Here is a 13,896-nt window from a genome sequence, read left to right as displayed (position 1 = left end):
CAGTGATAAAGGATTCTCCTAAATATTACCAGAGGGATCATTTAGTATTTTTACGAAGTTCTGATAATGTTTTATGTTCCTGGCAGAGCTGGAAATGATGCCAGATACACGGAAGAGAGAAAAAGGAAAGTCCATTTACATGATAATAAATTTTATTCCCAGTGGATTTCAACATTTTAATTTTAATTTATGTATCTCCAGTAAAGCACAATTATGTGTTATTTCTCATTCATGAAATAATTATACAATTTCCAAGCATTAAGTATCACATTTAAAGTAATATTAGAATACAGAAAAACTGATATTTTCCACTTGATTCAAACCTTTGGAGAAAAAGTTAACATAAATAGGAACAAAACAATTTTATTTTAAAAAATGGCATCTAATAACTATTCATACTTAAATTTTATCAGTAAAATTAAATTATAAAGGGGAGAAGTATTTAAGATGTTCAAAATGCTTATCATTGTCTCTGATGTATAGTAACTTCAAGTGATATAAAAAGGGACTCAAAATGAAAAGCTATGCTAGACCTATAGATCTCTGAATTGATCAATGTTCTGATGATTTCCTTTCTTTTTCTGTTGCATACATAAATTAGTGCATACAGAATGGCCAACATTGGTAATGTAGAGATGAACTTGTAACAGATATTCAGAAACTTAAATAATCAAAGAGGGTTGAAGCATTCTGTAAGTCCAGGGAAGGAAGGTACTACTAAGAAGAGATTCACAGTATTTGTCAATTATTAACAATTGAGGAACCCTGTTAAGTGAAATTGCAGGCAAATTCTGCTCACAGAGTTTGATCCTGTTGGGGCTCAAGGTTGACTTAGCCTTCCATCCTTCAGAGGTCGGTAAAATGAGGACCCAGATTGTTGGGGGCAATATGCAAATAATGCTGACATTGTAAACTAGCCAGAGAGTGCTGTAAAGTGCTATGGAGAGTATATAAATCTAAATGCTATTGCAATTGTCCCAAATCAATCAAGTCATGTATTACAATCTATTTTTTCAGTCCAATGTGGACTGAAAGATTTTATTTGTTTACTTCCTTCCGAGTCTAGGGCTGAGAGTGTAAGACTGGCCTGTCATATAGTTATTTCAGCCCTGTTTCCAGAATTTAAAAAGTAGATTTTTCATATTAGCTCTTTTGGCACAAAAGCTTTTTTTTATTCTTTTAATATTCTAAAAAATCAGATACACAGATTTTTCAAAGGGAGTTCATATTCACAAGAAAAAATGACATATATGCGCATAGAAATATAATTATTTGTGGCTATCCATAGTGCATATGACTTTATGTATATGTGCAAGCATATGTGTGCTTGCACATTTACATAATATCTGGTTACAGTATTTACTGGAAGTAGCCTCAGAATTAGTCAGAATGTCAAAGATTTATAGATCAAAAGCAGCACTGAATACAGATTTCTTTTTCCTTTTCCCAAACCATACCACTCTTTAAAGGGGCAATCTGACCTTAAAATTACTTCATAGGAAATCCAACTTATTTTCAATTTTAAAAATATCAGAAACCACGCTAAACACTGTCAAAGACACTTATTTAAGGTATTTTACACCATTTTAATTAATTTGAAAGCAAAACATACTCGTGTGTGTGTGTGTTCATTCTCTTATTTCATTCAGTGATGAAAGTTCTAATGGATCTTTCTTTTTTAATATCTTACAGTCGTACTAATTTCTGTATCAAAAAAGACTGCTTTGAAAGTTATAATTCATTGACAAGTAGAATTATTCCTATTTTCCTTTTAAAACGATTGTGTCTGGCTTTCCAGGGATAACTGAGGACATTTTAAAAACCCTGAAAGTGTGTTTCTGATTTCCATCTGTCATTCAAAGCAAAAATAAATGAACAGCAGTGAACGATGGTATTTTGATATAACTCTATGAAAGTGGGAAGAATTTGGCATGGAAAAGCAACATTTCATTTCATTTTATTTTAACCATTTTAAATGCCCACTCCCAAAATATCGGCTTCTCTCATTTATCTCTTTTCTCATTTATCCTCAAAGACATTTCTAAGAAGTTGGAAAACTTTTATTTATGCCCTCTTTATTCAATATGAATGTTAATCTAAACCTTGGTTATTTTTTCTATGAACTCTGAGCAAAATAGCACAAGCATTTTGTGACATTAAAAATATACAACCATGATAATGCATTCTCTGTAGGATAGGCCAGATGTGATTTCATGATGACAGACATGATTTTTTTCATAGGGATTTTTTAGAATTGAAATGAGAGTCTCAAATTCTGTTCTTTTAATAGTGCGTATAGGTTACACAATTTTACAGATGGTGATTTTGTTTTATTGTGATAACTATGAAAGACCTCCCATAAATTCTGAACTAATTGCCATTGAACTGTTATGTAGTACATTAACCTCAAGGTTACATATAAAAAGCTCTGATTATAAAGAGATTTTGAATCTATCAAAAAAACAATTAGTTAAACAGAAATGTGTTTCTCTTCGAAGTAATGAAAATTTCTGGACTTGTTCCTTACCTCTCCGAGGACTTTCATGGTTGAAAAGAATACCATTCACAGCAAAGAGATTATAGGCCTCCCTGAAATTTACCACAATCCAATACGCATAGAGTTTGGCTGCCCCTGAAACAATTATTGTAATTATTTACTGAAATATTTTTTTTTAAAAAAATAGTATATTCACTAACATACCAAAAAGAAAAAGCCAATACATATCATTTTTAAATAATTCACTAGAACACTGCTCTCAGACGTGTTTTCAATTACTATTAGCACTAACTGATGTGGAACAAAACATTCACCAAAAAATGTTAGGGGACTTTTTTCATCATGTTCTATCATAGATATAACTTATATTTAAGCATTAAACAAGAAACTGGCAGAATTCTTAACCACACTGTCAGTTTTGGAAGCCATTTGGGAAGCAATGGAATAGTCTTTACTTGAAACAAGGTAAGAGGTATTTAACCTCAGCTGGTCTAAAATTCCAGTTTCTTTTAATGCTGTAATACTTAAAGTCTCTTTTAATTCATCGCTGATTGCGTGATAGCCATAAAAAAAATAAACATCCATTCAAATGATCCAAAAACGTGATCACTTGAATACCATGTAGCAGTGATGGCGAAACTTTTTGTAAAGGGGTGCCAAAATTGTCCGTGCGCGCTATCGCGCACGTGCCCACACCCACAATTCAATGCACACCCCGTGCATGTGCGCAACCCCCCCACACGGGTGGGGGAGTTTTCACCCTCCCCAGGCTCCGGAGGCTTTCCTGAAGCCCGGGGAGGGCAAAATCTGCCTCCCCCAGCTCTCTGGAGTTCCTCTGGAAAATGATAGTTTCTGAACTTCCCGCTGGCCCGTTGGGACCCTTTTTTGCTCTCACCAGCCTCCAGAGGCTTTCCTGAAACCTGAGCAGGGCAAAAACGGCCTCCCCCGACTCTCTGAAGCCTCTCCAAAAGCCACAAAAGGATAGTTTCCAAACTTCCGGTTGGCCTGTTAGGCCTGTTTTTTGCCCTCCCCAGGCTCTGGGGGTTTTCCTGAAGCCTGGGGAGGACAAAAAACGGACCCAGCTGGCCAACCGGAAGGCTGAAAATTAGCTGGACGGCATGCTCATACACGTCTGAGCTGACAGCTCACATGGCAGGAAATATGGCTCCACCATCATGGCCATATAGTTTAGTGATTAAGGTGCTGGCCTAGGTACCAGAAGACTGTGAGTTGTAGTCCTCCCTTAGGTATGAAAGTCGGCTAGGTGATCTTGGCCTGGTCACATTCTCTCAGCCCAGACAGAGTTATTGTTGTAGGGAAAATAGGAGGTGGGAGGAGCATTAGGTCAGTTGTTGCCCTTGAATTATTTGTAAAAAAAAATAAATAAATGCAGGAAATAAACAAACAAATTTAAATTTACAATTAAAAACAGAAAAAATAATAGTGATATTAGCGCATTTTCAACAATGAATGATTACAAGAAAGCATGTAATAATTACAGTTTACAGTGGCTAGATGCTGTTTATCAATAAACAACAAAAAATTTTTACAATTAAAATAATAGTAAGCAGATAAAATAAATGTCTTTCTACAATTCAAATAATGGCAAGAAGATAAAGGTAATGGATTAAAAATAAAACATGTGACTGCACAAAATAGAACTTTTTTGAAAAGAACTTTATTTTCGCATTCTATATAAAAGCTTTTAAGTTGGCAGCATCTGGACAGTGTTACCTGGATTTAGAAGCTTGGATAGGAAACTTCCAGTCAAAAAAAAAAAAAACCTCCCAGAAAGGCACAATAGTATACCAATTTTATACTACTGTACAAAGGCTACACAGATTCATGATATCAACAGAAATCAAATTCAACCTGAAAAAGACTTTAACTTTCAAAAGTCCTTCAAAACAAATTGGCTAAATGTTTAAATTACTGCACCAACAAGTAAATGTCTAATATGGATTGTAAACTCACAATCTGTGATATTGCATCCCACAATAAGAGTTCTTTTGAATCTGTCAAGAAGATTAATACACCTACTCTTGTGGCCCAACAGGAGCCGTTGGAGCTGCCACCAGATTCCAACAGCAGGGGCCCTATGAGTCGGCTCTGGAGGATGTGGAGGACCCTGGACAGGGTTCCGACTCCCAGCAGGGCACAGAGAGGCTGGTTGGCCACCAGGAGGCGCCTGAGCCTTGGACCAGTGGGGAGGAGACAAGGGAGAGTGATCCGGATGCCAGCAGTGAGTTGTCCCTGGTTGCCCGGCACCGAAGAGCTAATAGGCGTCAGGAACAGTTGCGCAAGTACAGGAGGTAATTACACTCAGCTGGTGGTCATTAGGCTCCTCTCCAGACTATAAAAGGACTGCTTGTGCACACGCCCCTTTTGCAGAAGTCAACGCAGGAACTAATATTGGAGAACATTATTGTGAGCTTGGCAGGCTGGATTGCTGCCATGGCTTATCTGTGCTGGATTGCTGCCCATGCTTGTCTGTGCCGGTTTGCTGCCAAGGACCTGTCTGTCTGTTAATTAAATGCCGTAACTTATCTTGGGCTCGGAGTGTGTTGATGTGGGACAAGGGGGGTCAGAACACCTACCATATGGAGATCTGGGATAAAATGGAGTAGTCTCCTTTTGAGGTATTTCTTGCACTTTTCCAAAGAGTTCACTTGTTGAGGCTTGATAGAATTTTACAGAGTTTATGAGACCACATGTCTTGATAGCATCTAGCAATCGTAAAGTGCCAATTCCATCAACATCCGCTGTATATTCTGCTAAATCAAATGATATCTGAGGAGATACAAAAAGACAAAAATGCAAAATGAAAAGTAATGCTATCCACAAAGTAGAATTTAAAGCCCAGCCAACTGGAAGGTATATCTTATGATATATAGGTATATACAGTAGTCACCTTAAATATGAGAATTTTATATCAGGTAATTCTGCCATTCCAAAAAGTCTTTATAAAACTTTATAAAACTCTTTCTTTCATGGATCCCAATTCTCCTTCCGGAGAAAAAAACTTGAATATGTGGGGGCTTATCACTATTTTATTGTAAAATACAGATTGCTTTTGTTGTGGATAATAATAAGTTTGTTATGGACTGATCTATAACCAACAGAAATTAAAACTGTATGAAATCAAATTTTATGATCCAAAACAATATGTAACTGCTGCTATAACTTGGGAAAAAATTACATTTAAATTGTGATTATTATTATTAAAAGGACATTGTACCTCTTCTGATTTTCTTATATTCATATGCAAACCAATAATTGTATTTAAGGAATCTAGATGATATAATAAACAGGATATTATAAATATACAATCTTCTTAAGGTTTCTGCTCTTTTAAATTTATAGCTATTATGTTTGAATTAGACATACAGCGTTCTCTAACGGTAAGCCTGATTTTGATCCATAGGAAAAAGACCTTATTTGCCTTAAGACAGTGGCATCACCCCAAGTACATCAATCCCAAATCCTAATTCATGCTGCACAGTGTAAGATTTATTTTCTAGAACGTTCTTTAACTTTGGCACAAAAAATTGACATCCTCACCTCCAAACTCAAGCATTTGATAATGTAGTGTAAAAGTCAGTCACGAACAATCAGGATCACACATAAGTTTCAGTTCAGAAGATTTATGGCTCAAGCCTATATACAAAAATCAGGGTAAATACTAAATGGAATTCAAGGGGGGGCTGGACTTAGAATGTTTGTGGATATGTAATGACTCTAGGCTAAACTCTCTCTTTATTCTGCCCTCTGCTCTTCTACAGCTGTGATTAACACTCTTTCCATTTTAAAAAATGCTTCAATTTTTTAGGCTAGAAATAGAAACGTAAAGCATAAAAAATTATGTTTATTATAAGGGAGGACCTTGTGAAACTGAGATGCGATAATACTGATTTCACCTCTTTTCTTCTAGACTTAAATGTTGGCTGGATGCAATATTTTTCATCCATAAAACCTTGCAAACTACAGGTTTAAAGTATAAACTAAACAGACAAGGCAGTAAGATATTAGAAATAAATTTAGCATGAAGCTCCCTATTTCCCTCTCATTACAGTGAGGCACATCCTAGGGCAGTGGTTCTTAACCTTGTTGGAGGTACTGACCCCCACCAGTTTCATATGCGCATTCACTGAAACCCCACGTGGGGCGTGTCATCACGAATCATATGAGTCGGGTGTGTGTCTTGACCTCCGCCGAACCCGCGAGACTGACTCACCGAACCCCTGGTGTTCGATCGAACCCAGGTTAAGAACCACTGTCCTAGGGTGATGGAAATGGAATTCTTGTTTTACTTCACCTTAATCCTCATTCATGGATAGCGGAATCAGCATGTTTAATAATCCGAACATCTCCCAACTCTCTGAATGTCTCTCTCTATACACACCTGAGAAAACCCAAAACTTTTCTGAATACTTTTTTGATATCAGATCACATTAAGGCTATAAATATGCTTTATATATATGAGAGAATTACATGCTAGTCGTGAACTTTGGCAAGAACCTCCTCTGACAGTTCCAGTGAATGACCTGAAATGTTTCTGGCATTTGTCTTATTTTTGAATCACGACCAGAATCTATATTTCAATGTTTAACAGTAATCATTTAAGAAATAATATGAAAAAAATCCAGTGTGATATTTTCTAGAATATAAACTGTATAATGATTATAAATCTTTATTGTAACATATTCCTGAACTCAACATAATCCTAAGTATTTTATTGAGAGATAAAGATCACTGAAAATTATATTAAAGTAATTAGGCTTACAGTAATAAATTCCTTATTTTATTGCCACAATTAATTAATTTGATTGACAGCATTATAAAGGGGATTTTATTAGAATATTTTAGAATCATAATAATAATTTTAACATTAGGAAAAAGTCGGGGTTTTTGTAAAATGCATACTTTGCAAAATATGTACATTTATAAAACATATTTATTTGAGTTTTCATTATCTCACCATCTCTACAATGCTGCAGAACAGCTAGGACAAATAAAATTTGAAATGTAGCACTGCCAATGATTAGTGACATTATAATGTTCTAAAAGTTTTCATACAAAGTGAAATCCAGCTGTGCTAAATGCTTTAAACACTTTTTTTTTAAAAAAAAGGCAGGGTGTCTTCCAGAACCACTAAAACAAAGTTCCATAGGGGAGTTGTAAAAGCAGAACCAATTGATTCTGCCTTATAGATATCTTGGGAATCAATGACTGTGAATGAAATGTGAACAGAGAAATGTGACCATTTTTTCCCCCATTTTAACAATTTATAATTAATTTTTATGTGCAGCTCTAAGTGCATTCAACTGAAATATATACTTTTAAATAGGTATAGTAGATAAAAACACACATTCCCATCAAAAACCTTTTTTTCCTTATTAGGATCAACCAAAAGTTAAGTCTTTTGAACTCTCCAAAATTCATTCTTTTCAGTGTAGTTATGAAATTTTTATTTACAAAGGGAGGGGAAAGGGATATAAAACAGTAAGGAAAGCTAACATACTTAAGAACTACCAATTAATAAATACTATTTCAGAATTGTAGCTGGGTTAGCAGCCGACTACCAGATGGATAAGCAAAACAAATGAAATGAAATATAATAAAATGAAACATATTTTTACAGTTTGAATTCCTTCATTTTTTTAAAAAATATTTGAGGTTCCTCTCTCTGAAAGTGTCATAATGCACATCCTTCATAGCCATTTTACCCCATATATCTGTCGTGGTATGGCCTGAAAGTGCTATTCCAGCACATATTAAATAGCAAGCACATATGTGCAGAACATATTAAATAGCAAGCTTTATATATAAGACTTCTTTTTTAGATTAAGGGGGAAAACTAAGTAGAAATAAATTCTCTGGTTTCCTAAAACCCAGAATTCTGGGGGGGAAAAACCCATACAATATATTAACCTTTGTGAAAGTAAATCCCAAATATGAATATCCGTATCTCATTCTCAGCATCTCCTACAACTATTCTGAGCAGGAATGCTGAACTTGAACAGAAACTAAACATCAATTTAAAAGAATGCAAAACACAGTAATGTGGACTTAAGAGTTATTATTTAAGAACAGCCTAAATGAGATTATTATTTTTTAATCATGCCTTTTGTCCAAAAGCGTAAGACATTTCTTCTTCCAATTTCTCCCCATAATAGTCCTATGAAATAGGTTAGACCCAGCGTGAGTGATTTGCTAAAAGTCATTCATCAAGCTTCTATGGCTGAGGATTGTATTGAACTTGAGTCTCACCTGCCCTAGGGAAAACAATTTTTTAAAAAAGCAATAGCAGTTAGACTTATATACCGCTTCATAGGGCTTTCAGCCCTCTCTAAACGGTTTACAGAGTCAGCATATCGCCCCCACAGTCTGGGTCCTCATTTCACCCACCTCGGAAGGATGGAAGGCTGAGTCAACCTTGAGCCGGTGAGATTAGAACCGCCGAACTGCAGATAACAGTCAGCTGAAGTAGCCTGCAGTACTGCACCGTAACCATTGCGCCACCTCGGCTCCTAATGATTCCCCCCACCCCCCCATTTTGGGCATTCAACTGTCACACAGAAAACCAACACAGGTTAATTATGGCAACAAAGTATTTTGTCAAATTTAGCTGATATCTGATAGCTACTTTTTTGACCACTAAACGAGATATGATTTTGTCTCATACACCTATTCTTTAGATTGTATGGGTGGCTTACTCAGTGGTCTACATAGTTGGTGTTGTAAGCAATTTACAAATGAATCACTAAGACGGAAAGTAGACCTGGTCCTGGAAATGTGGGAGGGATGAACAATCTGTTAAGGGAGGCATTTCATGAAGGATTACTCAATCCTCAAAAAGAAGAAAGTGCCTCAATGTTTCTTGGTATAAGATGTAGTAGAAAGAACACTCTCAGGCTTTCAATAATTTGTTTTGATAACCACAATGATAAAGAACTCCTGAAAACTTTGTTGTTCCAATTAAGGTTCAATGTTTGCAGTTATCTTTCAATTACCAACTTTCAATTATCAAATTTCAGGTCACAGGATATAAAATAGCCAGCAATTCAGATAAGGGGTCAGCAAATACATGTGTGCATAAGACACATTTATGAAATCACCAAGACTCAAGGTTGACTATGCTGAGATTGTATTTTTAATTTTAAAATTCTGTAGGGCAGGGTCTCTCATCTAATATCTTTATTTGACTGAAACACATCATAGTTTAGTAAGCAATATTAACCATCAGCTATTATAACAGAGATTAGGATTATCAACTATTCTGATTGTAGATGCATTTAATGATATGAGTAAAAATGCCAGCTATTTACAATCGTTTAAAAAAATGCTGTCGTTCTAAATAAAAATAAAACAAAATCTACAGAGTTTTCTTCGCTAATTTAGTTGTTTCTTATGAAATAAAGTATTATATAACGAACAAAACTCTGTTAAAATATTATAATATAAGTAAGATTTAAAAAGATTGTGAGTACTTCCAGGTAACTAAGAGGATTTCTGTTAATGAAAGAACAATGACACTATTATTTTTGGCTGCCTTTTCAAAATGAGATTGCCAGGATATCGTACATTGTACTCTTATAAACATGTTGCAATCTATAGACAAATGCCAAATAGAATTTTCACTTTTAATTGTTCGAAACAGATGCACCAAGCTAAGCCCTCAACTTTAAGATACACTTTGAAAAAGCAAGCAGAAAAACATGAACAGGTCATTCCTCCCTGAAGAAAAAATGACCAAAAATGACAAAAGTGGAAGAAATTCTTCAGGTCAATAGAATTACGTAAAATTTACATGGACTAAAGAAAAAGACTAGCAATTAGTACATCTTCATTGGAAAGGAAGTTTGAATAGAAGAAACTGTAAATAACTCTAAAGTGAGAGGGGAATATAAAAATGATCCAGGTGGCAAATTAGTTTAAATCTGTCTTTTATATAAAAGTTATGACTTGAAAAAAAAGACAGACAAGATGCCTTCCAACAACGTGGCATTTACAGTGGCCACTGAAAAAGAAACCAAATAAAATGAAACGCAGGCGGAAATGAAGAAGAAAAAGATTTTTGGCTATTCAGAAATCTGCTGCAATATCAGGGATTATTATTATTATTATTTTTAATGCCAAGATCCGGCACTTAAAATTCTATCTTATACTACAGAGTTTCTTTAAGGTCCAAATACTACAGGAAATATGTGCTTATCTGTGAAAGCCAGAAAAATAACAAAGGTAAATTGGGCATTTTCTATTCTTTTGCTGTTCTGCCCCCAACTGTGAAGTGTTTGGTGCTTCCTCTTAGTCCCAGCCATTTCACAGTGCATTTGGCTTTAATCAGGTGGAGGGCAGGAACTCAACATCCTGCAGCCTTTCTCTGATTAAGAGGAGTCACATTCTACAAATTGGCATATTCTTCCTTTGCTCTTGCTTATTTGATGAATCATTTGTTTTAAAGGATTTCAAAGGAACCTTCCAAAGGAGCAGACTAAGATTGTTACTGTTTTCAAGTCTATTTATAATACCCCCAAGAAAAGAACCTAGATTATTTTCATTTCAATAAACTAATGTTTCAACATTCTCTTTACATTAATGCCACAGAGCAATGATCATGTTGAAAAACCTGTTGACTACTAAAACCGCCGTTCTATAAAATGTCATAGACTGGATCTTTTTTTTTAAAAAAAAAATCAGTATAGAGTAATAAATTTAAAACTGCTTTATTGATACAAGGTCTAATCGCTTCAATGGAGTCCACAGAAGTGCTAGGAATTATTTTTGGAGGGATGATTTATACGGAAGGTGCATAAAGAATCACACACCCCCCCAACTAATTTTTTGAAACAGAATATGTGGCCCAATGGTGGTTCACATGTTTCGCATATACTATAGAAAGTGTAAAATAATTCGAGAATTAACTGAGTTTTGAGTAATAAAGCTGGAAAACAAATGGAGACACGGGATGTACCAATAGATATAATTAATTTATCATGTATTATTTGTTGTAGCATCCACTTAAGCACTGAAATGATTACTTACTTACTTCCCTCCCTCTTTCTTCTGAAAGGTCCAAATATTTTATTATTTACAATAGATCAACCTCAGTAAACCTTATGATTAAATTGGCTAGAAATATTTCATCCATTTCATTAAAGCAGTGGTTCTCAACCTGTGGGTTGGGACCCTTTTGGGGGTCGAACGACCCTTTCACAGAGGTCGCCTAAGTCCATCGTAAAATATGTATTTTCGATGGTCTTAGGAACCGAGACACCAATTTTATGGTTGGGGGTCACCACAACATGAGGAACTGTATTAAAGGGTCGCGGCATTGGGACGGTTGAGAACCACTGCATTAAAGAATATAGGAAAATGCACAATAAAATTGACAGAAAGCTCGGCACCTGGGATTAGAGTAATTTCTTTCCCCAAATTCAAATCAAGAATATCCCTCCTCAAAAGGAACACCCCCAGAATGGTTTGTATCCAATGGTGTCCACATGTGATTGAAATTTACAAGACACCCTGGACTAGATTTAAGGCACAAGTTTAGCTTCATTACATAAACACTGCCAAGACTGGATGAAGCCCAATAACAAGTTATAAAATAATCAGCATTCTTCCTGTGTGACAAGAGTTATGGAAAACAGATTACCCCACCTCATAGGAATAAACCTTTCTTATTATCCTCCTCTAATCTCCCCTCTTTTCTGGAATCTACTCCATAAAATGATTGCTGAAAGAGGGGAAAGATAGTTTAGGAAACGACAGGTCATTTCAGTTACCACAATATGCATTCTCATGTTTAGTGGAAACTGCAACAAAACACACTTAAATATATGCATTTATACTTTACCTTATAGTACAAAAGAACCAGTATTAGACAGACTGACTACAACAGAATTTATTATACTGTATATCTCCCAATTAATATATTTTCTTCATTAATCATCTTCTTAGTAGACAGGGCATCTTTTAAAATGATTTGGGATTGTCTCAGATTTTATGTGAATTGCTACTAATTCAAACAGCCATTTTCTTTTACAGATTTTTTCTTTTTTGCACGAAGACTGAAAAGTATTTCCATTGCTTTTCATTCTCATGATGATGAGGAAAATAACATGCTACTTTAACAAGAAAGAGGTATTTTCTACAAGTACACAATTGTAATACTTGTCATTTGTGCCAAGGAGTTTGTTGTGATATAAAGGGACAGCAAAAATGGCAAAACTGTTTGGAGATGATGTCATTTATAGATTTGTAGAGCAGGGTTCCACCACAAAACTGCGCTCGACTAAACCGCGTCCGACTAAACCGCGTAGCTGACAACATCAACAGGGCGACAACAGCGCGGAGAGAGAAGCACGCTGTAAACCCTAAACCTAAAATTAACCCCTAAGCCTAAACCTAATCCCCCTAAACCTAATCCTAAACCTAACCCTAAACCTTAACCTAACCCTAAACCTAACTCTTAACCTAACCCTAACCCTAACCCTAAACCTAATCCTAACCCTTAACCTAACCTTAACCCTTAACCTAACCCTAAACCTAATCCTAACCCTTAACCTAACCCTAACCCTAACCCTAACCCTTAACCTAACCCTTAACCTAACCCTTACCTTAAGTTGAATCGGCTTGCTTTCAAAGCGCTATTTAAAGCGCCCTTCTTTCTCCGCGCTGGCTGTTGTCGCCCTGTTGATGACGTCAGTGACGCGGTTTAATCGGGCGCAGCTTAGTCGAGCGCGGTTTTGACGGGTCACGGTAGAGCAGACTGTATCTGAATACTTCAAGCAGTATGATCCAATGTGTGTCTTGTGCGATTTAATTTCAGGAGCAATAATTCATAGTCCATGAGACACATATGTTGAGCCCCATTTTTTGCAGCCCTCTAAGATTAAGCCCCCAAAAAGTCAGCACCAAAAAGCTAAAAAAAAAGTATTTTTATTTTTCTGCAGATTTTGAAAGAACTAAGTATGCTTAAGATGTATTTTACTTTTTTTAAAACAAAAATCAACCTCCAAGTTAACATCAAATGCCTTGTGATTGCTCTAGCATTAAAATGCTTGGGGGAAAAAGGAAAAAGTATGACTACAATGTTTTTATTTTAATTAAAGAGAGTTACAGCAATTCTTTAGGAACAAAAAACATTTGCCCACAAAAATAGATATAATTTTAGCAATTTTAAAAAAGGACTCTAACTCTTTTCAAAGTTTAATTACTGTTTCATTAATATAATATAAAAAAAATTACCATGATATGAAATTGATTTCATTTAGACATTGTTAAGATTAGGTAGTAAAACTCAGAGGAACTAGTCAAAAGGGAAAAAATAATTAAAAGTCTGTATCATCAAGACCCATTTAAACTAAATGTATTGGATAACTGAACTGTTATTC

At 35.4% G+C, this 13,896-nt stretch overlaps 1 protein-coding gene across 1 annotated transcript in view; it reads right to left on the bottom strand.

Annotated features, from left to right (window-relative positions):
* Positions 1–13,896, bottom strand: part of GMDS (GDP-mannose 4,6-dehydratase) — a 189,681-nt gene that overhangs the window by 124,116 nt on the left and 51,669 nt on the right. The window contains exons 5-6 of the mRNA XM_032222847.1: positions 5,095–5,287; positions 2,528–2,632 (exon numbers count right to left, since the gene is read on the bottom strand). Of these exons, the coding sequence (XP_032078738.1) occupies positions 2,528–2,632; positions 5,095–5,287 (298 nt within the window). The remainder of the gene's footprint in view (positions 1–2,527; positions 2,633–5,094; positions 5,288–13,896) is intronic.

Source organism: Thamnophis elegans, chromosome 8 (genome assembly GCF_009769535.1).
Source record: "Thamnophis elegans isolate rThaEle1 chromosome 8, rThaEle1.pri, whole genome shotgun sequence".
In the NCBI taxonomy this organism is placed as follows: Eukaryota; Metazoa; Chordata; class Lepidosauria; order Squamata; family Colubridae; genus Thamnophis; species Thamnophis elegans.
Note: the sequence above shows the minus strand (reverse complement) of the source record. Positions and strands in the feature narration are given on the sequence as shown.